The sequence below is a fragment of the Poeciliopsis prolifica genome, unplaced genomic scaffold, assembly GCF_027474105.1.
Source record: "Poeciliopsis prolifica strain line A6 unplaced genomic scaffold, Auburn_PproV2 SCAFFOLD058, whole genome shotgun sequence".
NCBI lineage: Eukaryota > Metazoa > Chordata > Actinopteri > Cyprinodontiformes > Poeciliidae > Poeciliopsis > Poeciliopsis prolifica.
In genome coordinates, this window is record NW_026562433.1 from 100329 (window position 1) to 127635 (window position 27307).

The following is a 27307-nucleotide window of genomic DNA, read 5'->3' on the forward strand; positions in this document are numbered from 1 at the left end:
ATGTGTACAAAAAGAAATATTAAAAAGTTTAAAACTTGAACTGTGACAAGCAGGGCTGTATGCAAACTGCTCATCTCTCAGTCAACAGGATGGTGATTGGGGTTGAACTCTCCCAAGATCATTGTTAGAGAAATCCTGCAAAAAGGACGTGGGCTGATGTAAAAAGGACAAATTTCAGTAAAGCAGTTCATGCCTGCTGTAAAGTATTGCTGTCCAATGGTATTTTATTGAAACAAAGGGGAAGGTTCGATCCTCTGGCTCCTTCTCTTTAATATTTACGTTCTCCCGCTGGCTCAGATTAACAAATAATAGTTACCATAATGACACGGATGCAGAGCTTTATGTTGCAATATTCCCAGGTGACAATGAACCCGGTCAGACACGGAACGGATACTTGGAAAATAAAAACCAATGTGAAGTAATCAGTTTTGTATAGAAAGAGGAATGATCTAGAGTAAACTCACATCTTTGGTCATTACAACTAGAAACTAGAGCTCAAAACCAAAATTTGGATGTGGTGATGGAGTCAAACCTGAACATTCAGAAACACATAAAGACAGTTACAAAGTCAGCCTTCTATCACCTGACTTACATTTCCAGGATTAAAGGATTAGATCTAGAGAAACCAATCCACGTGTTCATCTTCAGTCAAATTGACTTAAAAACATAAAAATAAAAATCAGCTGATCCAGAACTCTGCTGCTCACATTCTACTAAAACTAGGAAAATTGGGCACGCCACCTCTGTCCTACTGACCTAAACTTGGCTCACTGTAGCTCAAAGAATAAACTTTAAAATCACTTCTGTTAGTTTGCAAACAACCGAATGCACCACAATACATTAAGAAGTTTTTTAATCACTGAGGCCTGTGCATGTCATCTTCTCTGCATCCACAGAATCTGAATCAGACATGGGGAAGCAGAATTCAGTTTTAATGCAAAACTAACCTGGAACTAAAGTCCAGAAAGCTGAAAAAAATAAATAAATACAGAAACTTTGAGTTTCAGTACCTCGTGTTCAGAGTAAAGTATTGCTGTCCAATATCCAGTTGGCATTTGATTACCAACTGGATCATTATGCAACTTTTTCTTAGTTTTTTTTATTTCATCACTGCAATGTAATATTTTGGTGATAAACTTTTATTATGTAAAGTACTTTGAATTGCTATTTTGCTAGAGTGACCTATATAAACTTGATGACGACAGATGGACCGCAACAGATTTTAAGACTTTTTTTTTCAAAATTGTGATCTCAGTTTCAAACTTTAAGAAAACAAAACACTTTGGTGACGGTGAATTGAAAGGCTCGTTTTTATTTTTAAAATGTGTGTAGAGAGTTGACAGAAAGCACCGACGTAAACCACAACATTGCATGATGGATGGGTTCAAAGTGACCCGGAGAGAAATCACCCTGTGTAAACTTTACACAACATTACATAAGCATTATGCGGCAAAAGTCACAGCGTCAGCAATGAAGCAAATTAAAGGGGTTCGGTTGAACGGTTTAAAAGACACATGTCACAAATTGCCATTCTTCCATTTACAAAATGTTTTTTTTTTTTAAATGGCAAACATGTTTTGTTTTTTACCCCCATATGAAACACTTAAAGGCTTAATGTTGCAACATTATACATGATCTCAAAATCTTGCTCCCATCATAGTAGTAAAAAAACAAAACTTCATTCTTAAAAGCAGATCATTTTTACATTTGACACTTCATGCACACATTGTCCATCCCCTTTGCAAAAATGTTCAGGTTCACCTTACACTTCATGATGAAATACGTTAACACAATCCCTTTGCCAGAGTATAAAATCCAGCTGTTACAAAAAGGTTAAAGGTCGACCCCAGGATATTGCAGAACAGTCCAAAATGCCATGCATAACAATGAGCATGTGCATAATAAAAGCTAAACAGGACCGGATATATTGAAGTCAAAACATTCTCTATGATACAGTGCATAAACCACGAGACCTCAGTAATGCAGCAGGAAAGCCGATAAGAGAGTAAAAGAAGTATGGCACAAGAAGTCACCATTAACAAGCCAGACCAGTAGCACTGCTGCAAACATCCAGTATATAATATTGCATATATTTGTTTAGGTTAAATGCTGGGGACCATTTTCAAATGCTTGCTCTCATTTTCTGTTTAACACAGGCTCTTTTCTCAACTTGTTGAGAGTCCAGATTTTTATCACTCACTATTAAATATACTTGAACTGCGACTAAGAGGGTGGAAAACTAAGAGTGTTGGGTTTCTAGTTGGGTTTCAAGCTTCAGAGTTGAGTAAATGAGTATTTACTTGCATAATTAGGTTATATCTGGCAGCTATAATTTAAGTATTGTAAAAATATTTTAGGAAAATGAAAAAAAAAGGTTTAGAACTTAGTAGCATACCATCACCATTCAGACATTACAAGAAGTGAAATATCTTGCAAGAAACAGATAAGCGATTATACTTTGGTTAAAAATAAAAACATCCCAACCCCCAAGTTAACAAGATTTCCAAGCTAATGAGAGCAAAAATAATGCCAAAGATGGGACTTGTGCCAAGTTAAAACAACTCCAATCTCAAGAATGTCAGCCATTTTTATGACTACCAAGTCTTTATCGTGTTTGTGTGCGATAATGTCGGAAAGTCTGGCAATTATTTTCCCATTTGAAATGCAAATTGCAAAACTGGGATTAAAAGATCAAGTGAGTGCTGCTGATTATGCCTATTTTTGCAACACAAAACTGTAAGCATGCTATAATTTGCAAAAAGTATTTCAAATACTTCTTTTTGACGGCCTACCAACACTGCCTTTAAGGTAAACAAACGCTCATCTAAAGAAGGTTTGTAATAGCGCTCAGATGAAATCCTTTAAAAGGTTAGATCAGAAATTTAAATCTTCTTTGGTCTTAGTCTCCCTCTAGCTACCTGCCAGCGCTAAAACTGTTTCCTCAAAAATGCCAAGGGAATTATCTACCGTATGTAAAACATTTACATCTATTTAATGGACCCTGCTCCAAATTATCTGAATTGTTCATTTCAGTCAGAAGTGACAGAGGAATTGCAGAGCTGTGATCAACTGGCTGGAAGCGCTAATTATCTAACTGGCTAACCAGAGTGTGTCAAAAACTGGACCCACAAAAAAAAAAAAAAAAGAAAAAAAAAAGAAACTGATTTTATTGAACTAGTACGAGAGAAAGACATCAACCAATAATTCCTATCATTTAAAATTTTAGGTTTTAGAGCAATATTTGCAGTTTCGAATTTAAATAAATCATAGCAGAAGCGTTAATACTTGTGAATCAGCGAAGGCGAGGAAGAGAGATAAAACTTTATAAAGTTGCTAAAAGACCACGAGTGTGCAGGTGGTCATTTCAAACTAAAGCAAACGATTGCAGAAGAGTGACAGAAAGCGCCACGATGTGTGGTGATAAAAGTTAAAGATCTTGTGAATTAAAAACATGCTGCAAAAGCACAACCCTGTGTCCACCCACTTAGACCCAACCAGCAATTTGTTTATGTCTATATAGTTTATCAGCATTACCTAAAGGTAAAAAACACCCCCAAAAATTAGCAAAACAAAAACATTAGCACCCAGGGTGAGCGAAGCTACAAGTGAGCTCCGTTCATTTGGCAAATCATGCAACAAATAAAGAATTGGCACATTTCCAATAAAGGCACTGGAATCACAAAGTCTGTCTGTTTTAGTAACACAAGGCCTCAGCAGAAAGCATCTTGGAGGAGAAGAGAGCAGTGAAGGCACTGGTAAAAAAGTAAAAATAAAAGCATTTGGGAATAATGGGCCTGCAGTTGCAGTGGGTTCATGGACTCCACTCATCTCTAGGCAAACATGGTCAGAGTAATCCACTGTGGAATGAGGGGAGCAGGAAATTAATACAACACAGGTATACAATTTGTTTGTAGGATGAATTAAAATGCCATTCAGAGTTTAGGCTCTACCTGAAAGAAGTTTAGGGATATTTGACCATCTCCGTCCGTGTCCATGTTTTTAAATGTTTCTGTTGAGACAAAAGCGTAGAAAACCATTTGCATCTTACATTTTCTGTCAAAAACAGACCAAAACCAGTGCAGATTTTCCTTCTGGGTTATTTTCTTTCAAAAGAGAGATGGGATACAAGCAATGTTGGGTTTTTCTTTGGGTCACAAAAGGGGTAAAATAAAAGCCTCTCACTGAACATCGTCTCCAGCCGGACCAAACAGGTGACAAAGTTGTCAAAGTCGATGGCCATGTCTGCCTCTGTGTACCGCAGGATGATCAGCTGGAACAGATGGTTGTTCAGCTTGAAGCCTAGCAGGGAGGACGAAACAGTCCTAAATGGTTAAAATGTGCCTCAACACAGAGTTGATTTTTTTTTCTTCCTCTTTATCAATGTTACACAGAAGAGTACCTGCAGATTCAAGGGCCATCCGCATCTCATAGGAGTTCATTGTGCCCGATTTGTCCAAATCAAACTGTCTGAATATAGTCTGATGAGGTAGAAGTACACAAAGACGGAGGAAGAAAAGAAAAGACAGCAGTTACACATAAAAGCATCCAATTTCATTAAAATGGGTTGTCAAGATACACATTTAATACTTTAAAAACACACATGGGAATGTTTGTGCTAGGAATTGGTCATTGGTGCCTCAGCAAACCCTCAATCTGGGAAAAGTATTGATGTCTTTTGACATTCGTCTTAATTTGTCATGTTTTCTTACATTTCACAGTATTTAATTGGGCCGTTACATAACAGACCTGTAAAAAGTACAGCATAATTGTGACCAGGGAAGGAAAGCTTTGATCAGAGAATCAGCCAAGTCGCCACTGTAACTCTTCGGGATCCAAAACCCAGGTGGGTTTATACATGCAGACAACATCTATTATTCTTGGAGTCCAAAAAAAATGTCTTTTATTTTTTTACCAATAAGAGGAAAGACATCGTCAGGGGGGAACGGCTAAGATTTGAAAAATTCAACTTTCACCAAAACACGATTTCAAAATGTCTTGTGGCAGAAAACTAACTGGCTTAGCCACATTTTTAAGTTTTTGTTTTTTTTATGTTTTGAAAGCCATTTTTCCTTTTCATCCTGCTTCACATGCATGTGTAGGATTAATAATATAAAATAAATTCCAGTTTTCGGTTGCTTCGCGACCCACGTAAATACATTTGCATGGAATTGGATCCATAGCAATGGTCCGTTATGTTGTTCCTAATCACCAAGTCTGGATTAGTAACTGCGGGTTGCTTGGAGCTCAGTGACTGAGGCTTTAGTGACGAATCTCACCAGGTATCGTTTGATCTTTTCCCAGAGAACGTGGAACTCTGTCAGGCCCAGCTTCCCGCTCCCGTCCGCCTGAGTTACAAAGTTCAGGAACATCCGGCATTTTAAAAACATGGAAAGTAAATTAAAGATCCAGGCAGCTCAATCGGAAGAGGGGAAAACTCTGGTCCATATTTCATCTGGTAATCAAGGATACGTCCATGAGGTTTATCATACTGCGGCAAGCCTCTTTAGAGAAGCCATCTGTCTTCAGGTCCTTATCTGGTAGTAGAAGAAAAGCAGGGATATGACTATTGATCGGTGAGCAAACAGTATAGCGATATTAGAGAAACAACAACACAGACTTAAATAAAACAAAAAAAGGAGTTTTCTCCAATGACTAACGTTTGCTAATGATCCTGTTCAGTATAGTCTGAAGCTCAGTTATGCTGATCTCCATGTCCTGTTGGGCCAAACAAAATTCAGTTGAACTAATTACAACTTTTCCAGTTCGACACAGTTACTGAGTTTTACAGGGTGCCCACATTGCCTGCCAGCTGCCTGAAGAGATTCTTGAAGCTTGAGTCAATCTGGCTCTCATCAAGTTTGGTCTGAAACACAACAAACACGTTAATGACACTTTCTTCATATAACTTTAGTCTGTAGTTTAAATCGCCTCCTCTCACCTCTGGTGGAAGATCTGCAACGACTTTGTCATCAAGCTCCCTGACAGCCAAAAGAGAAAATAAGTGAAGTCCTTTTGATTTTTGCAAGACATCATCCAGTAGACGGCAACAGATGCAATGAAACCAAAGAATTTCAGAAACGAACAATAATGAGTAAACTATTCTCAGTACTGGATTATGGTAGAATCTTCCTTTTATCAAGATGTCCAACACGTTGGTTTTGTGGTAAGATCTTTATGCTTTTGCTTTTGGAAGCCAGTAAATATATCAAATATTCAAATTACAATTAAATTTTTAAAAAATTGCTTAATGTTGATGACAGAAATACCAGGAACAAGAGCAGAAAGGAATTATAAAAGAAAGTGACTAAAAATATTTTGTCAGTCAGTAACAAAAAAAAAATAATTCTTAAGTAATTTCCCCTACAATATTTTCTTGAGACGTTTTAGTTTTAGAAAATGGATTTTCTAAACCTGGATTAAAGCTGCTGGTTTGGTTGCAGCCGAAACGCCTGTTGATGCAAAACCGACACAAACCAGGGATTGTAATAAAAACACTTTGAGTGGCCATATCTTTTTTTTAAACAAGTGTGACAATCATGGCTCCAATAAATTGTAAACACTTGAACGTAAACACTGAGTAAAATAATCTTGAATCTATTGTATGTGCTTCACTGTATTATTTACTTATTTTTTTTACTGTGAATAAACCCAGCTCATAAGGGGTCAACATTTTGTATTTTGTCTTCAGATGACGATTCTAATTTAAATGAACGTATGTTTCTCTATACAGACACAGAGTGTTTTGAAAGCCTTTGATTAACATTTCTCTCTGCATGATCTCAACTATAAAAATAAACATAATAGTTATCACAATGCGAGCATCATTTCTTCAGCACTTTTAGCATCACTCACTCTGAGCCGGCGGGTTTCTCGGAGAAGACTCTCAGGACAAAGTCGCCCTCGTTGTGGGGCTCAAAGGTGGAGGGGACAATGACGTACTCCCCGATGGGCAACCGCAGGCGCGAGCTGACCTCCCTCAGGTTGATGAACTGCTCCGAGCGAGCGCTGGAGGCGTGCGTGAGGAAGAAGTCTCGCTTCAGGTGGACTCCCGAGCTCCCCACGAACTAAGAGAGACGTTTGGAGGCGGCAAAGCTTTTTTTTACGGCTGTCATTCAAAGAGACTCCGGAGAAGTTTCATTCTGACATTTCACTTCTGGGTTGAAATCTGGCCTCAAAACTAATAATTATTGGAGAAAAATAAATATGTAGACTAGTACCTCTCTTGGAACCTGTAAAAAGAGATTGAGGACAAAGTAAGATCATCCAAATGAAGAAGGAAAGTAAAATGGAATTGATATCTGACCAGAGCGCTGCTGACCTCATATAGAGCAAACCCAATGGTCTCCATGTCTTTGCCCTCTCGTCTTTTCTTCCTGCGGTCCTTTTGCATGAGTGCCACCAAAAAGCTGCAGTCCGATTGGCCGGGGGCGTCGGGGTGCTTCAGCACGATCTTAAACTGAGGATTCAGCCAAAACGTCGCTGCAGGCAAGAGGGCAAAAGGTCAGCCTGATCACCTTCCATGAGAACTGCAGGTTAATACTCGTATCTGTGATTTATGTACGTATAAAACCTTAAATGAAAATTCAGATGTTCATCTCTAAAGTCAGGAGAAAATATGGTAAGAACAACAACAATAAAAAAAAGAAAAAGCATGAATTGAGTTCCCAAAACTATTTAGGAAAGGGAGCAACGTGTCATTGATTATTGTTTAAATAAGAGTCACTTGTCCACATTCCTTCAAGACAATAGTCCAAATATTCTCCACATTCCTCCACAACAGCTTCTTTTCAACAAAATAACAAAGTTTATACAAATAAAAGAACCATTTAGCATTTTCCATTTATCAAGTTTAACACCATGAGACTCTTGCCATGGGATGTGGGAGATTTTGTTTCCTGAAATGTGACAACAAAATCAAGTTACAATCTTCCAGTCATCTCCTCCTCGTCGGCCGGTACCTGGGTAGTTCCTGCAGCCTCCAGCGGTGCTGCCTCTCCTCCACTCGCCGCCGAAGAGCGACGTGTTCCACTTCTTCATCTGGCTGTGCTGCAGGGCGTCCGCCGTCAGGTTGCAGATCTCCAGACGGGTGAACTCCTGCAGGAAGTCAGTGAAGGACATCCTGGAAGATGGAAATAAGTCTGGCTCAATTGACCTTGTCCAAAGGTGGGACTTTGTTTTAGCGCAGGTGTAAATGTTGGAATAATTTACGAGGCTGGGTCTCTATTCTGTTATGACTCACCAGAACTCTCCGTCTTCACTGCGGTTCTGAAGCCGACTTCTGACGGAGCTGTCCACGGAGTCCCATTCTCCGGAGCTAAAGAGTTTATAAATAAATAAACGGCACTGCATAGTTTTCTACATAAGGTCCATCTCAGATATTACATATAAACCATTAAGTTCTTTAAATTTAGTTCCCAGAAATTACCTCCTCTTAGGCACTCCCCAAAGTGGGAAAGACAAGAAAACACTTGTGTGTTGATTTTCAAGAGAAAAATTGCTACTCAGTAAAGCTGGGAAATAAATCAACAACAATTATTATGGACTCGAGATCAATATCGATAGAAATATTGATAGAAAATCTGAATAATCAATTTCATTGAAATTTGATCCAGAACTGGGGATGTAGGCGGAGAGGTAAAGTCTTAGCCACTCAGATCATCACAACAGGCTGAACAAGGCGGGCGGCATCAACTAACTCACTCGCTCGCTCGCCCGGCCTTTGGTTACCTAACAACAACTGTTGAATAACTTGGGCCGCAGCAGATTTCAAGCAGTTTGTGATCGCTTAAAAACGTGGAGTGAAGGGAGAAAATCAGCACAACAGATCGATGGAAAACTTGATAATTATCTATATCGATTGATATTGATGATTACTGACGTGATTTGTAACTCCCGTATTACTCAGGTCAATATCTCCAAGCAATAAATAACAAAATGTGCCAAACATAAATTTTGGCGCATTTTTATTCTACTATAAACGCTTGAAAATATTTGAACTGGTTCAGCCTCTAAATAAACATCAATTCACCCAACTAGGAAAGGAGCGATTTCTTCCATATCGACAATAATTTTCCCATCTACCCTGCAGTTGAATCAGATTTTTAAATCTCAATCGAGGAAGAAAAAAAAAAGCTTTACACTCCAAAAACAAACCCGTCTATGGGAGACCTTACTTGTCACTCCAGGCCCCGGTCCATTCCACCTCCCCCCAGGGGTTCCTGATGCGGACCAGCTTGGTCAGGTTCCCTCTATACACCACCTGCAGGCAAAGACACCGCTCGGGTTTATTTTCAGAGTTCCCACATGGAGAGCACATACACCTAAAACGAACGGCTGCATTCAAGCCACAAAACGTTCATACACGGGAAGCGACCCGTTTGCATCACGACCCGAAGTCTGCTGCTCTGGGCGTACGGAGCAATCCCTGCAGAACAAACATCTGCTGCACAGCGTGTTCAGAACACCGAGCTCAGATTGCACTTTGTTTTCGATCAATGATTAAAGGCCAAGATTTCAAATTGGTTTATGAGGTCAATTAAACTCCCAATTAGCCAGGATCAGTTTCAGAGCGGACTACAGTTTATATGTTCATTCATGTGAGTGCTGAGTCAATTAATGATTTACAGTCAACTCTACATCCCCATTTGTTTTTTGATCCCGTCTTGCCTTGTAATAAATAATAAACCTCATAATAAATTAAAACAAGCTCAATAATTTCCATTTGCATAATTTAATGTTTCTTTTGTCTTATCAAAAACTGGCTTTATTATGGATATTAAAATGTCTTCCAGCGTTAAATGTTCATTAGAATTTAAACTTTGTTGACCTTTGAGAATGTTCTCACATATTTACAATTATATTATTTGAAAATGGTCTCAAAACAACAATATTATCATTTATCGCAATAACTTCTGGGACAAATCATCCTCCAGCGATATTTGTTATTGTGATGGGCCTGATCCCACATCCCCCAGCATGACGGCTCACCTCCTCCACAGCGGTGACAGAGTAGGCGTGGCCCTTCACCAGCTTCTTGAATGTGACGGCCTCCATGTCTGATGAGCTGGTGATCTGTGAAAGAGACAATGCAACGCATGGATTGTGAATAGGAGCCACTGAGATGGTTTATTTGTCTCCGCTGACACATTATCTGGAGCGAGAAAATCTCATAATGCTTGGTCAAGCTACAACTCAGCACTGCATGTGATATCTTGCAGAAACAAGCTCGGATTTATTACTGTGGCACCTGAAAACCAATAACTACAGGAGGCGTTCTCTGGAGCGCTCATTTCTGAACTATTCACACCTGCAAACGTTTGCTGAGGTGCAACTGCAGCATTGCAACAGTGCAAAAGAACATTCTGATAATCAATGATTCACAATTTCATCATGTATGGAGAAAGGTCCATATATGACCTTTCTCAGTTCGTCAGCAGTTCTGGCTGGTTCGTCATACCCAAACTAAAATATCAGAAGGCAAATTTACCAGACAGAATGTCCTTCACTGCAGAGTTCAGTGCTCTCCGTCCGCAAATAAAAGTCCTGATCAAAAGCCTTTGACACACTGGATTCCAGGCAGCTTCGGTTGTGTGAGCGTCTCTGCCCTCTACTGGCTTCAACTAAAATCTGTTTCCCACTTACAATATTATATTATAGGTCATAAGAAGATATTTAGACGATGAAGTCATAATTCTGTAGTTTTTTTTTTTAAAGAGATCTTACATTGAGGAAAAGTGAAAAATAAATCTCCTGGGGGGTTTTTTGTTTTGTTTTCTTTATGTTTATATGCATTTAAACACACAAGGCACGATGTCAAGTTCTGTTTTATATTTATTTAGCCTAAATAAAATAAAAAATAAAAAAAAATTAAATAAAAAAATCAGGGGATTAATTTTTTACATTCCCTCAATGTGTCTCCTCTTTAAAAAAACACAAATCTACAGAATTTATGACTTTCATATCTAGTCTACTATGTCACCCTGGAGTCTAAAGAGCCTCATAAAAACTTTTGGCGGGCCAGATTTGGCCCCCAGGTCATGAGTTTGACACAAACGTGTAAGAAGACGGTTTGAGAAAACATCCTCCATCACTTTCAGAATGTGAGATGAATCCACATCATCTTGAATCTGAACATAAGTAAACCATCAGTACTGACGTCGATAGAGCAGCCAAGCAGGGATCCTCTCTCGACAGCTCGGCCGATGATGCTGAAGAGGTCTGGGGGGGCCTTCTTCAGCTCAAACATCTCCGTCACGCCTCCGGTGAAGTCCTCAAAGCCCTCAGATGTGCTGCCGCCTGACAGAGCCTCATAACAGCCGTTCAGCCTGCAGACCAGAGCAGTTCCGGTGCATGAATTGGGTCTCCAAGGGAAAGAGTGGCGGTAACAGTGGAAACACTCCACGCTGTGTTATTTATGTTAAAGTTTAAATCAACTACAGTTGCTACAGCGTTTGCTGCTTCAGACTCATGTTCACATTGCACTAATATGGGAACTTGTGTGAACCTGGCAGCCATGTGTTTATATGAGCAATACTGCATCTCAGCAGCGCAACTGAGACCACAGCTGTCAAATGAAGCAGCTGCAGCTCTCAGTCATTGAACCCCTTTAGAAAGAGCCAAGTGTCTCAAACATTGTACCTTCTGGACAATGTTTGGTCAACAGGCAATTCCCAGACTTGAGATATTCAAGGAAGAGGTTAAAACTGTAACCGGAAGAGAAAATTAATTTGTGACTCATCTTATTAGAACGGATTGTCCTGATAAGACAATTCGTTTGGCTGAAGGCTGCCGTAGAAATCCAAATTTAAATACAACATGCTTCACTTTAAAGAAACTAATGATTAAATATATCAAATTTAAACACACACACAAAAAAGAATCATCAACCAAGCAGCCTGCGATACTAATTAAAAGGACTAATCGTGACCGATTTATTATGCCGGACAACCACTAGGTGTCAGTTTTAAAGCTGAGCTGTCAGTTTGCATTTTAGTTTAGAGAGCAGCGTCAGACTTGGATCCAAATCAGAAAACATTTCTCCATCCATCAAAATGTTTCCGATACCTAGCTGAATCAATGCCAAGAAAACTACTCTTGAAGGTAACAGGAGACCCAACCCAGTACCAGAAAGCTGTACCTGATAAGGCCAGTAAGTGCATAAAAAAGGAAAGGGATTTGCAACAATAATGCATGATTGTGCATCAGCATGTGGTTTTTTTTTTTCAGCTTTGTTCTTACTTGGCGTAGGCCTTTTCCAGCAGAGCGCTCCAGAATTCAGTCCCCTCTGCGGAGTGGACAAACAGCAACTTCCCATCCTTCACTGGGAGGCGGTCATCAATCACCACCTCCACCCACTCTCCAAACTGCCAGAACTGCATTACAGAGAGAAAGCAGAGAGCTCTAGAAAACATAATGCTACAGGAAGATTTCACCTTCTTTAAAAGCGCAGTCTGGACCGTTTGCACAGAATCTCATTCCAACATCTACACAGTTTCAGAACATTGCAACAATTACATGCAGGATTTTTGTTTTGATACTTCTTCTGAATCTGTAGAAAGATTACTTCACAACGTCAGTCTACTAAAGCCAAATTAGCAACATAAATGTTTCGCATTTTTGTGTGAATAAAGGTTTTAAAAAGCAAAAATAATTACATTTCTTGATACAAATCATTAATAATACAAGAACAGAAAAAAACATTCTGGTTAAACTCAAGTTAAAGAAAACTACATCGCTCACTCTTTTGACAAATGAGATGTCGAATGTTTACAAGTAACTCTGTTAGAACTTTTTATAGCATGTGTTTAGCAGAAATGTTCCAAATCAAACCGGTTTCTCTGCTGCACATAAAGAGAAGGGCAGAGTTAATTTCTCTGAAATAGTTTGCCTACAGGCTGATGTGTTCAGATGATTGATTCTTCTTTCCACGAAAACACACAGGTATTGGTTTGTTTTCATCTCTTTTTACAGGTAGATGCAAATCGACTCTCTTCTGAGAAATGAGATCTGATTGAATGATTGGCGTCCAGCAGGGGGCAGTATGATGCAGACCCAAAGCATTCTGCATGTGACGTAGTCAAATTTAGGAGTAATCATAGAGGTTAAAATATTTGTTTCAGATTTATTGCAGAAACACAGAAGCAATATCTGGAATTTCACCAATTCACATACGCTTCTCTTCAGCAGCTGGGTAGATTAACATATGGGTGCAAATCAGAAATGACGCCTGTGAGATTTTCTCACTGAAGTGAGAATCACCACAAGTTCGATAAGGAGTTACAAAAACCAACTCACAAAAATAAATAAAAAATCCTACCAAGTCAGATTAGAATCCTGCTGGTCATTATACACCAACATGTATCCAAATGCAGTTCAATAAAAAACAAAACTACTGAGGAGAAAAAGCCCCAACAAACATGGGAAATTTCTCTAATAAAAAGCTAAAAACAAAACAGCTTGATATAAGAATAAAAAAAGGTTTCCAGCAAAAACGGCATTTTTGTAAACCCAAATTTTGTCTCCTGTAAATTCGGTGGCTTGGGAGTTTTGTTTTTTTTTGACAAGATTTTCCTTTTAACACTCCAAAGGTGCTTGAAGTGCTAAATCTGCACCTCTCCACATTCCCAACTGCACATGCATCCTCTTTTGTAGCAACAGTGAAAGGTTAGGCTGCGGTCAGACATGTTCCTTTCTTGCCATATAAGACCAAGCACTGAAAAACATATTTCATGGACATAAATAGAATTTCAAACTTGCAACACCTCTACTGTGGAAGTTTTGATTGTGTCAAAAAATTAAAAAAAAGGCAGGCCGTCTTGATCTATGATTGAACTGGATTATGCTAGTGTGCTAAATGTATCTATAAATTCAGACTTGTGCTAAAAAGTCTCACAAGGACCAAATGAAAAGCCACATGCAGAAACTATAAAGCAGTAATTGAATGCAATGGAAGCATTTCCAGCAAAAAAACAAAAACAAAACAATCTCCATTTGCGATTTAAGTCAATGGAAGAGACAAAGAAAAGAGGAAGAAGGTTTGAGAACTCTTTTTAGCTTAACCACAGAGCTAATGAGTGCGCACTAGCATCACGTTGCATCCAGGAGCATTTAGCCCACTTTTGTTGGTCAGCATCTGTTTTTAATGTGCAGCAGAAACTTTCCAAAACCTGCCTGCAAAGCTGACACCATTTCTGGGGGAAACTGTGCCACATTATGGTCTCCTGGAGACTCGTGCAGTTTCAGGCTGGAACAGCCAAGTGTGAACGCCACCCATAGACGCTGTGAGAAAAAAAAAAAAAAAAAAACTCTGGCCAGATCAGTGTCATGACTTGCAGGAACTTAAGCGTCTGAGCCTGAGAAAAACCTCAAAACTGCTCAGCAATGGGCGTTCCCGTGCAAAAAACACAATGCTACAAATATCTTAAAGGATTCTGCTCCAGTTTGTTTTTGTTTCTGTTCGAGACTCCCCTCGTTTCTGATTGTTTCTTTCTCCCCTTTCTGCCTTCTCACTGAAAAACACAGATTACAACTCCCCACAGCTTGGACTGGTAACGTTTTGGGATGACTCATTTAGATCATGGTAATTTATCCACAGGCTTAAGGGATCCAAACTTACACAAAAAGGGAAATCCAAGACAGATCTGAAAGCGCACAAATCCAGAAGAAAGCAAAGACCTACTAACGAATACAGCAGAAGTGAAGAAAGGATTATGGAAGTAGAGCAGGTTTCACAAAATATGAAGCTTTTCTTTCTTTTATTTTTGCGTTCGTATGGTGTTCAGCTTTCCTGTGTTTAGATTTAGTGCAACATGCATTTGCAAGACATTTTGAGCAAGCTGGAGATTTACTCCCTCTCACTTCAGTAAAGCAGTAATGAATACATAAGCACATGTTTCTGCAGTGCACCACTGACGGGTCCCAGAGGAGTAAAATAGAAGCCTTGAGCCACATCGTGATGACTTTTATTGATCTTTCTGCCACATGAGACAACCGCACACCAGGGAAAAGAGAACTTCATCTTTTTCTGACCATCTAAAACTTATTTTGACGACAGTCTGCTTTGTTTTACATGTTTGTCTGCACCATGTGGGCTTACGTAGGGAATGTGCACAGACAGCTAGGTTGTTTGTCTACTCGTTTCTGCTCCGACGGTTTTCATGACTGAACGGGCTGATAGAAGGGATCCCTGACGGATCTCTGTTGTATTTCGCTTTCGACATAATCTCTGACTGTGCATGCTATATGCGACTGATGAGTGAGTATGTCGTCCCTCCTTCAGGATGGCTCTGTTCCCCTGGGCTGGCAAAACGCCCACTGAATCAAAAGTCAAATTATCTTGAAAGGGCTCAGTGACCCAGCGAGCTGAGATGGTGGAGTTATTACAAAAGCTGCAACCAGATTTTCTCCGTCTCATTTCTTTTTTTTTTTTTTGAGAAGAATAAGACTTTTAGAGAACATGTCTAAAGAGGCAGAAGACAGTCTTATGGGGGCATGTTTTAGTAGATTCTTCAAAGTGTAAAATAAACCTCTTTTGGTAATGGCCGGAGAAACAAATTCAGAAATAAAGACATAAAAGGCACTCCTTTGTCTGAAGCAGTTTGAAAACGGATCAGAATAGCTTTGCAGCTAAGTTTGGACCGTTCCAGGTGTGGCCATCTTTACTGTGCATTGTATTTGTATTGATGGACCTGTAAATATTGCAAGTGTTTTGTGATGTCACATGATTTTTTTTTTCCTTTTTAATTCTGGTTTATAATAGTTCTTTAAAAGGAATAACTTTGAAATCAGTAGCTACAACTTCTTACTTAAAGTCAAAACTCATATTTTTAAAAGATGGAAGCCTTTCCTTTGTTTAAAAAAAAAAACAATAGCTAAACCAAGTTAAATGTTGCAAAAAGACATCTGAAGTCTCCCAAAAGAGCAAGATCGACTTTTTGGCCATAACTATAAAAGGTATTTTTGGATGCGTGTCAGCCAAACGTTGATGTAATGTACAGAACATGCAGCTACGATGAGAAACCTCTTTCTAAAAACGCAGTTTGTGTCAGTTTTTCAATTCAGAACAGGCCAAGCAATCATTCTTCATAAGCTTTGCTCTCAGTTAGCGTCTTAAAAATCACTTCAAATTTGATGCAAAATCATCACAAAGTACAAACCCACAGTTTAAGTCTGTTTAACCTTTATTTATCTGGGAGTTTGTGAACTGCAATTTTCATTTGTGACTTTGACTCTTAAACACAGAACTGACAATATAAGTGTTTTTTTTTTCTTAAGAGTCAAATCTGCGGTACTTCTAAGCACTTTGTTACTTAATGATACTTCTCCATTTGCAAACAACACCTTTAATACACGCTGTGGTTACAATCATTAGTTATAAAACATGCAAATAATAAAAAAAAACCACAGGCTCATTCAAATAATCTGCCAAAGAAGGGAACCAGTCATATCTTACATAGTAAACCTCTGCTGTAATAAAACTCCATGTATGACTGACCATGTTCGCTTCCTGTTAGCTTTCTGAAAAAAAGACCTTTTGAAACAAGCCCAGGTCTGTGTCAGTGCTACAGGTGCATTTTTGTTGCAGTTTACATGTATTTGTTGTTGCACACAATAAAGCAAAGTTCAACTGATAAGCTGCGGTCGCCTCCCAACGGCTGCATCCATGCATAACCGCAGAACAGATTCTTTAATTATGTTGCGAAGCGGCATGACCAGGTCAGAGAGAGAGTGAAGGGTCAGCTTGAAAGAGCCTGCAGGAGTTCACATTAACAGTTTCTATTATTTATGGGACAGCAATTTAAACACAGGTGGTAATTATCACTGACTGCCTGACTGGGTGTGGAAGAGAGGGAGGACGCTCATCTTCAGTGATTTGAAAAGTAAAAATAGAAGGCAGAGACATAAAAGCTGCACTTTAAACTCTTGGATCTATCTTAACAAAAACAGCAAAAAAAAAAAAATAATAATAATAATAATTAAGAGTTGGTTGACAGATTCAGATCACACTTTGAGAACAATTCGGAAATGTGCTTTTATGCACACAGATTAAAACACGTCTTATGATCACACGTCCTAAAAGAAAAAAAACTAAAAGCTGCATTCTTGTCCAGTTCTTGTTACAACTGTTCTCCACACCAACTTGTTCATTTTTCAGTAAGGCTTGCTGAAACACCTTTTCATATTTATATATGTCACAGATCTCAGACAGGTGCTAGAGATTTTACAAACTTTTAATCAAACTGTTTGTATTAATAACAAATCTCCCACTCCAAATGGAGAAGTCTAGAAACCAGGAGAGACCGGATCGTAGGAGTGACCCGTGTGCGTCCGGAACCACAGTGGGACACGACGCCACCGTTCTTCCAGAGAGGGATCGTTCTGACTGAACTTCTGAGTCGCGACAGAAGAACAACAACAACTCTTGTCTTTATTTTTCTGCTCAACGTTTCTTGCCGTTTGGGTCGGTTGTTAAGCGTCCCGGCAGATCCTGCTCCTCTCTCAGATCTTCTAGGTTTCAACAATGTGATCTACACACTGTAATTCTGTAGAAACAACAGGAGTGTCCTCAGTGGTTTAATAAATCAAAGCTGCTAAGAGACTCAATCAGAGTTGCATCTTCTTCTAAGCATGTAGAGATTAATGGAAAGATTTGCCCACCGTGTTCAATCAAAATAACAGACAATCTGAGGTAACTGAAGATGCTCTAACGGAGTCTTCTCACGAAGTTTAGCACTATCCTACGTTCTCCGTGATTGAATGAAGAAAATATTTTTTAATATTAAAGCTAAAATGTAGCCGCTGCTCTGTAGTAGTTGCTAAATAATTTTCTTCCACTGGAGCCTTCCTGAAAGTCGTACCACAAGAATCATCACCTCTGTGCTTGAACGGTTTCAAACATTATGCTCATTCATTCATGTCACACATGAATGAATAAATTCCTCCCATTCATTCATGTGGGATTTTTCTGAACAATTACCAATTTCAATCTTGTCGCGGAAGAGTAAATCGCACCAGTACTTCAACGATCTTGGCGACACGAGAGCAGAGCAACACACACCTCTAACCATGATTCTCACAATTCATTGCTGGTGTGAAAATATACAATACACCTTGAAAAGCTATGTGCAGGCCCAGTTATGTAATACACAGAGCCCACAAGACACCATTACCCCACTACCACTAAGATAGATCTCCATAACCTCCCAAGAGATGCTTTGCACGTGCTAAAATAAGTCTGGGAACTTAATCAAATGAGGAGCAGACTGCGTTCCCAGGATGACCTCTCCCTAGACCAGCTAGTCTGCTAACATGCTAATATTGCTGTGCCAAATTATCAGTGAAAAAAAATAATAAAAATCAGTCTTCACAGAAATTGAATCTAAATTGCTTGCAGGTTCAGCTGTTTTAATGTTTTTAAGCCTCATATTTGTACGCTTCAGCAATAATTCAAAAGGTGTCTGTCCAATTAAAATAGACTAAAGAAAATGAACAAAAACAGTTGAGACAGTTCTTCTGAGTCCTGTGCTATTTCGTTTGTTGAATCAAGGAGAATGGTACGTCAGATCTCTAAGCCTGGCTCTGAACAGCTGAACAAACCCTCAAGGTCAAACAATCTCTAACACACACCAACGTAAAACATACATTTCCTTATTTGGGATTTTCTTGGATGCAAGTTAAAGGTTCGATTTTATTTTACTGATAATTAGTGTGACATTCTGCTACTGCAACAGATGAATTCATGCCAATGCTTTTAAGATGCAGTTACCACAAGTGCCAATGAGTGTAAAAGGCATGCTCAAGATAATCTTGCTGAAATTCAGCTCAGAAACACAAAAACTGAAAAAATATTTGCATTTTAGGGAGTCGCAGCATTCTGGCTACTTTCACACCTAAATCAGGTTTGACCCATGACCTCTGGAACAGTTTTCAACAAGGCCGGATTTCTGCAGCTGTAGAAGAAGAGCTAATTCTGTTGTGAAGGAGAATATGAAACGTCTTTCACAACCTCAAAATTTCCTGGAAGCCATCGTACCTGCCTGGCAAATCTTTCCATGAAAAGCTTAAACCGGAGTTCCAACGCGCTCCGCTGAGCAGGGGACTCCGGTTGAGTCATCAACCGCCTTCAAAACCGAAGACGCACCCATGGCTTCTGGGAATTATACTGCACGTTCTGATCGCATTTGAAACCTTCAATAAAATGTGGGAGATATAAATATTCTTTTATGCCTTCTGTCAGAATTGTTCCACATTTATCCTCCTTAGTACTTTAATCCCAGCAGGAGAAAGGTGTGTCTTAAAATAGAAAATCTGCAGAGTAGAACATGGAAACAGGTAAAGCTGTAAGTGGCAAAATATTTCTGTTGCCCTGAAGGTATACAGGAAAAGACTGATCAAAGATGAAGACAGGTCTGCGACAGACAAATGGAGGGGTCGTCTAGGCTCTTTCTGTAAAAACACAGGAAGTGGAGTTGTTACCTGAAAGTGGAAGATGCCAGCATAACCCTGCTGAAAGCTCTGTCCGTGAGGAACCACCCTGTGGAGGAGGTTATCGTTCAGGGTCAGTGAGGCGATGGCTGCCAGCAGCCAGCAGTCTCCTGCAGATGAAAAGCGACAACAGTAAAAAACAAACAAAAACAACTCTCACACTGCAGATGTAGGAGGGGGAAAAAGTGAGAAATAAACTACATTTCTATGATTCTTCTCTAGGTATGTGGAGGTACGTGGGTGAAATAGTGGCTGTCCCACTAGGACTCACCCAGGGATCCCTGACAGATGTCTGTGCGAGTCGCTCCGTCCACAATGAACTCCGGCCGCCTGCACAACTCCTGTTGGGAACACGCAAAGCAGAAATTATTCTAGTAACTCGTTTTGAAAGTAATGTAACTTGTCTTATTCTCATGACCCTGCCAATAGCAAATCAAAACCAAAACAGGTGGTTCCTTCATAATTACAATGTAAAATAAATAAATAAAATAATTTTTTATTGCCTTTTTGAACACGTAAATTCATGAAGCCTGCTAAATGAAAAGTTGCCTCAATTGGTACTAATGCACATCAGCTATTTCCATGTGATACATGGGAACATAAAGGCAAAACAATAAATGTAATAAAACATTTTTAGAAATATTCAAGTGGCTACTTTATGTCTTTTTGAGCTTTCGACTTTAGACTGTTGTAAAACATGCTGGATTTGGAAAATGTTTGTGCCGTTACCGTTAACACCTTAACATGTGCGATTAATCCAACAACTTTAAAGAGTTAATATTACAAAACGCAGATTAATCGTTTGACCCATTTTGACTCAACAGCCTCTTAAGTTTAAAGCAGCACGTTACACTGTGTTGTACTGCGGTCAGCCGTGAAGAGTATCAAATGTGAGTGAAACGATGGGCAAGGAGAGTCGGAGGCAAATTTCGCTTTAAAAACCGTCGCGATGGACGTTTGGATAAAACCAATGTAGCCTAATTATTGCAACGGTGAATTATCCACTGAAGCACAACCAGTTTATAGTTAACATTTTAAATTCACGTTTTAAACGAATTGACTTCTTTTAAACCTTACCGAATATAAAAACTGAGAAAGTTGAGATTATTCTTTTTTTAAAACTTGCAGTTTGTTTTACAGTCCAAGCTGTAAAAAAATCACCAAAGTTAAGCATAGTGATTAATCATGATTAACTGCAATGCAAGAGTGTGATTAATCTGATTACACCTTTTAAATTGATTGACAACGATGATTTTTAACCCACCCAAGGATACAAGAAAACACACCACCATCACATATCCAATCGTTGTTGAGGCGATGCATGACGGCCCTGACCCAGTTACCACAGAGTAAATATTACAGACCACATAACACATTAAGAAACACTAAATCTTCCAGATAGTTGAGATCACAATACGCCTTAGAGACGACAGCCTTGGATCGATCCATGACGTATTTATGGACGTAAAATCTTGGTCAGCCTACTGAACCGAAAGCTGCAGGATAAAAGGCTGCAGTCACGAAGACCATCACGACCCTGGCGGAATCGGATCACAGTTCTTTACCCAGTAAAAGTGAAAGATTGTCACGATTCGTGGGGGGAGGGGGGAGAATGGTGACAAGTGCGCCGTGTTCACGGCTTCTGTGATCACACTGAGCTCTCTTAAAATACTCGAGTACACTGAGAGCTCTGGTGTATTTACGAGGAGTTAATCAGAGACGGCAGGCAGGAACGGAGCAGAGGAGGAAAAACGAAGGAGAAAAATGCTGCAGACTCCCTAAACTGGAGGAAAGATCCTCCAATCACTCAGCTCTGAAAGTGTAGTTGCCTAGCAACAGATGAAAGTCATGACTGTGGGAAAAGTTTGCTTCAGGGTGTAATCAAATAATCCTGGGGAAGACTTCGCAAAACTCCTGCGAAGTCATTATCTGCTCTCACACACACACATACAAAAAAAACATTTTCACATCTGTTTTTGTTGAGGTCGGGATTGGACGTTAAGCTCTTCAAAAACTGTGCTACTTTTCATACTGGGCAATGGAGCAAGCACAGATTAAAGCAGTTGTTTCCTTACATCGCTCAATAATTCCTGGATAAAAAAGTTTTCAGTTTAAGCAAAGAGTTTATGTCTTAAACCATGGCACGTCCACTGAAACTAAGATGTGCCAGAAAAATGCAAAAAGCCATTTGTTACTGAAGATGTGATCAGGGAGTCGACATCATAAGCATTTAAGGTGATCACTCTATCACCTAATAAGTTGACTTTGTTGACTTTTGACCACCTCAGAAAGGTAATATCACTCAAACTTGTGTCTCCATTTCCAACTTTCGTCAAATTCAGCACAAATGACACTAACCATCCCGTCCCTTAATACACCTACAACGACACAGTAAAGATCCACCCAGAGGTTTCCCTCCTTTCTTACCGAAGGCCTCATCCAGCGGACGCCGCTGGTCTTGGAGGATCTGGGGCCGAGCTCGTTGAATCCCAGAGACGATGTGGTGCAGGGGAACATGTTGTCCTCGAACAGCGAACCGCTCTGGAGGCACTGCGCTTTGAGAGACTCGTAGTCCTGACCCAGAAACTTCACCGCGTTGTCGTTCTGTCCCAGGCCGCCGTCGCGATCCCACTGACTCCTGAGCTTGGCGGCCATGCCTGTGGCATAAATGGGGGCCTCCACCATCTTGACGGCTGACTGTAACTCTATTTATGACGGCTGTTTAAAAATGAAAATAAGGCGATAATAAGCAACCAATTATTCAAGAGGCAGCTGTAATCTTTTGCACCAACAGCCTTTCATAAAAAGCACTCTGGCAGCACTTGTGTAAATGTGATGAGGCGCTGATGCAGCTCTGAGCCCAAATCATAAATTAAAAGGAAGCACAAGTTGCCATTAGGAAGCTATTAAGTATTGATGAGTGGTGGATTGTGCAGCCACAAACAGAGGATCTCTGACAGACAAAGCTTTTCACATGAGAGGCGTGGCGTTCTCACATCGGACCCCAGTGAACGGGAGCAGAAACAGGATGTATGTTGGCAGGATTTTGTTGACCGGGTGTCAGGTTGTCCCTTTAGCGCCAGCTGCTAAAACCTGGAATAAGAAAGACAAATAAATGACAGAAAAAAATTCAGAAACTGAGCTCAGAAAGAATGCAGAGAAACATGTACATCTCCTAAGGCAGCAGCTAAAACAGTTTCTGTGAAAGATGCAGGGGATTTTTCTTTTTTTTTTTTAAAGTCAGATCAGTTTGCTTTTCAGCAAACCACTGCTTGCATTCGATAAGAGATAACACACAATAAACAAACATGTGCTACTCAAGTGGAGCATCGCTGAACGTGGACAAAACGTCAGAAACACCTTGCATTGAGAATTAAATCAGCCGCTCTGTGGGGAGGGCATGTAGCGTGCAAGAGGCTTAGAGATGTGCTTTGTGTGAAGAGCAGCGCTTAATGAACTGTGCATGGCATCAGAACAAGCAAAAGCTCTCTCAGAATCTTTAAATAAGCAGAACCAAGAAGTGTCAAAAGCGCTCCAGAACATTTTGACAGAACCGGAGCTGCCGAAAACACTCAGACAAAAGAAGCGGCCGTTTATTTCTAACGCCACTTTTGTTTCTTTTTGTAACTCTCCGGCACCGCTTCCTGTTTCAACATTTACCTTGCAGGTACAGCAGCAGCTTAGCTTAAAGCAGCTACCATTGGCTAATGCAAAGCTTCTTCAACTTTGTAACTTTTTCCACCGCTCGGTGTGAGCCACACCCATTTCAGTGGCCCGCCTCAGCGACAGATTCCCGTGAGCTGAGTCAAAACAGAAAGGAGAACGCTCCTCCTCTAAAACTTAGTAGAAATAAACGATGTCAGTGCTACACCTATACACATGGAAAGAAAGCAATTCTAGAGTTTTGCAATTCAGGACTTTTTACTGGGGGTGGGTGAAATAGACCATATCTTTATCACTATATTTTAGAATACTTTTGTAATAATGATAAAAAACAAACTATAACTTCTGTGAAATCTTTTCAGGTAATTGCAATCATGGCCCCACAAACTCAAATGTTGTCCATAAAAAGCATGGCCATTTTATTTGGCTTCTTCAGCACACTAGTCACAGAAAGAAGTGTGTTTTGCATTACTAAGTTGCAGGCATTTACATACATTTATCATATTTTAAAATTTACTGACGCTCTCATCGAACAGACAGTTAAAAAAAATTACAATTTTAAACATTACAGAAAATAGTTGTGAAAGTCAGTCAAAATTAATGCAGTTTTCACTGTATGCTAAATAGTGAAAACTGCACTTCTAGACCAGTACTGTTTACTGGTCTACCAGGAGGTCAACCGCACCTAGCTATCAATCTTGGAAGGGTTATAAATCTGTTTCTAAAACATTTAAGTTTATTCTGCTTCAGTGAGATGTTGCTAGCAAGTTTGTGACAACAAACTATACAATGGTTAAAGAAACCACACAAAAAAAACAAGAATTTAAAGCTCAAGTGTAGCTTGTTTGGAAGGGTGACCATGAGTATGAATATACTTTATAGAAAGTATTCAGGAGGATTTATTTAAAATTTGCATCTGACTTAGCGATAAGACTCTGCCCTGTGGTGAAATGCGGTCAAAGTAGATGAGTTTGGTCATAATCCACAGCACTGTGTGTGTCAAAAGACAAAAACTTGTCAAATACTTGTCAGACATGGAAGCCTGTTAATTTTGGCTTGTTTTGTAACCAAAAGACCGAAGCATTCAAGTTGAGTCATCCTGCAGAATTAGTTCTCACAAACACAACAGCAACTATGCAGCAGAGTGACTGACAAATACAAAGAAGTTTTATAATCCAGGGTAAAGACTCTGCCTTGATTGAAAGGCAGTAATGGGGAGCGGAGCATCGAAAGAGTGTCTGCAAACTTTACTCGAGTGAAAAAAAACTCTGTCATAAAAGAAAGCCCCAAAATTCCTCCATGACGACTTCAAGAACCGTGAAGTTTTTTTTTTCCTTCTAAAAGGTAGACCTACAAGCTCCTGCCTCCCAGTGTACTGTAGACTGATTCCACACTTCATGCTGGATTTAAAATATCTGAAGAATTTAGTAAACGCCAAGATACCACAGAAATATCTGGTGTTTGTTTTAGTGAACATCAGAATGCGACCCACTGGTGTTATTTGAAAGTAAGCAATGACATTTCTAAATGCCATTTTTGCTTTTAGTAAACATCGGCTGTGGGATTTTTTTTTCATCCCGACTGGTGCTGCTACAAGCTATCCGGTCGTATCATTTCTGCCCCTACAGTCGACGGCAATAGCAGGTATGCTGTTCATTTTATGTGTCATCCATAAATAATTAAAGAGCACATAAGACTATAGGACGGCACTTACAGCGCTTGGGTGATAACACACCGACACTTAGCAGAATAAGCACTCTTTACAGCGGACACAGCAGACCGTTAGGACAACATATTCTCTGCAAATACAACTTAAAGGCAAGATGGAAAAGTTTTCTCTTTATCTTACGGTCGTCGTTCTCCCAAGCAAATCCGAACGATTCCCAAAAACAAACCTCCATTTAAAATACTCCCAGTCTAAAACGTAGAAAAACAAGACGACATAAAGAGTTCCCGAAACATTTGAATATTCTAAATATTTTATTATGACCCGTCTTGAGAAACTAAATTACTTATGCAAATCATAAATGTCACCCCAGCAGCACAGAGATGTGAAAACACAACAGAGCTGAAAATTGAGGCTGTTCTTCAGCAGCAGCAGCTGCAAGTAGATTCAGAGCGTTTAATATGCAGAAGATATGCCAGTGCTGCCGTATGAACAGAGAAGAGGTAGTCTGTGTGTTCGTTTTAAAGCACGACAGTAGCGATACTGAAACAAAAAAATGAATCAATAAATAAAAAATTTTTATAGAATCAGGAACAACTCAGAATATTATAATATTCAAGACCAGACCAGAACATGCAGGGGTTTTTTTTATCCGCTGCATATTATCAACATGACCTCTGCCCTGCATAAGTTAAATACAGATATGATGAATAATTAATTTCCTCTCACATTAAAGTTACAGTGTCACATCTCACTGTACGTGATGTGATTTATGGCAAGTGACAACATGATGGTGACATATCAACGCATGAATGCAACTAGAGTCAAAACGGAGCTGGGTGGAGACAAGGATCCCCCTCAAGGAAACCAAATTGTTTGTGGTTGGTCCTGGGAAATGAACAAAGGACTTTCAGTTAGTGGGCCTGGTTAGTCAAAACGAGGATGTGCTGCACTCCAAACAGCACAAAGGCCCAACCATGATTTTCAACACTTCAGTAGCAAGCTTAGTAAAATATGGGGAATATTGAAGAGGTTCAGCTAAATTTTGAGTGATTTTTGGCACATCTTCCCTAAAGAAAGATTTAATTACATATAGTCCAGGCACATTGGGCCATGTTATAGCACAATATAGGAACAATTGTTATATGGCTTTCCCCAGTGCTTTCTGCAGAGGAAGCTGCATTCTACATATCATGATACAGATAGGTTTGTGGAGGAACTATTGTGTGAGGAGCAGCTTGAAATCCTTTAAGGCCCAACCCCAGTCATCAAAATACAGCATGACAACTTTTCTGCTGATGCATGTCTGAGTCCAACAGGCATCCTCCTTCCCACCGCAAAGCCAGGGATAGCGTGCACAAAAACCCAGTATGAATGGGACGAGGAGTCCGAGCAATGAACAAGCGCTCTTGACCGCCTGCGGGGTATTTCTGCCCGCAGAGCTCACATTCCAAACACTGCTTACAGTGAACTGATACATCTATGAAATGCTACGGAGAAAATAGACCTGCAGAGAAACTAGACACTCAGAGTATCCAGAAAGATTGCTATCTTTATCTAATCAAAAGATAAGAGTGTGCAAACTGGTCTTGCAAAGTAAAAAAAAAAAAAAAAAAAAAAAAAAAAAACTTCCTTTTGCTGGCGAGCAGCTGCTTTAAAGCCGTTTTTGTCATTTGTTTATTTATTTATTTATTTACGCAAACATATGGCTGGCATAGATTAAGTAAGGGTCCCGGAAGAGGACATGTCTCCAAGATAATCCTATTTGTTTCAGTGTCACCGAAATGAACATCCGTGTTACATTTGAGGTGCGCAAGAAAACAGGTCTTGACATAGGAGGAAACAACCCCGGAAACACGGACTCTGTACACTATTTTAGTCACTTTGGTCGTGAAGTTTTTAATGTAAAAATAAATTGGAAATCAATGTCGCTCTTGCAGCAGAAGATAGTTTTGAAGTTTTCGGATTCGTTTCTCAAACTTCAAAGTCTCCCTGTAAAGAAAGTTCGGACGAAAGCAGCCCGTTTATCTTCGCACCTCAATAAAAAAAAAAAATGCAACTACGGCACCCAGATTCAGGAAATTCGTGTCAAGCTTACCTTTCTGCCTGTTTCCTTACAGTACAGTTGTCAGGCTTCAGTTGGACGCTCGACGTTTTCTGTTCCTGTCCATGTTTTGTGCGGCTCACCCCGCCTTCTTCGATATCTGTAGCACTGGGTTTTTCAGTGACGCCCTGCAGCCTCTCCCCCGCCCCGGTGCGCCCCCTCTGCACTGCGCCTGCGCACTGCGCGCTCATAAAACAGCTCAAAGGAATTCACTTCCACAAAGCCAGATGGATAACAGCCTCAATGTTCTGGTTCGCTTCTTTATTCTGTTTGTTTTATTGAAAATAAGGCAGTCGACTGTATGAATAGATAAAACACTGCGAAATAAACCCATTTTGATATTTGTAAACAACCCCTATTTTGTTTCTACTTTTTTTTATTTTATTTTATTA

The 27307-nt window shown here is 39.7% G+C and overlaps 1 protein-coding gene across 2 annotated transcripts; it reads right to left on the reverse strand.

Moving 5' to 3' along the window:
• Positions 1–1294: 1294 nt before the first annotated feature.
• Positions 1295–27021, reverse strand: capn1 (calpain 1). 2 transcript variants are annotated; one of them, XM_055060210.1, is made up of 23 exons: positions 26910–27020; positions 22479–22575; positions 21910–22200; positions 19754–19823; positions 19474–19592; positions 12238–12371; positions 11156–11324; positions 9988–10071; positions 9174–9259; positions 8240–8314; positions 7959–8119; positions 7319–7479; positions 7218–7229; positions 6853–7064; positions 5939–5978; positions 5798–5863; positions 5658–5715; positions 5470–5534; positions 5277–5345; positions 4400–4478; positions 4183–4299; positions 3951–4009; positions 1295–3857 (listed from the first exon to the last, which is right to left on the reverse strand). In XM_055060210.1, exons 3-23 carry the CDS (start codon positions 22165–22167, stop codon positions 3831–3833), a joined length of 2121 nt encoding a protein of 706 aa, XP_054916185.1. In that variant the 5' UTR covers positions 22168–22200; positions 22479–22575; positions 26910–27020; the 3' UTR covers positions 1295–3830. The 2 variants fall into 2 exon arrangements, with proteins under 2 accessions (XP_054916185.1, XP_054916184.1); XM_055060209.1 differs by having other exon boundaries at positions 5798–5978; positions 26910–27021.
• Between the last annotated feature and the right edge of the window lie 286 nt (positions 27022–27307).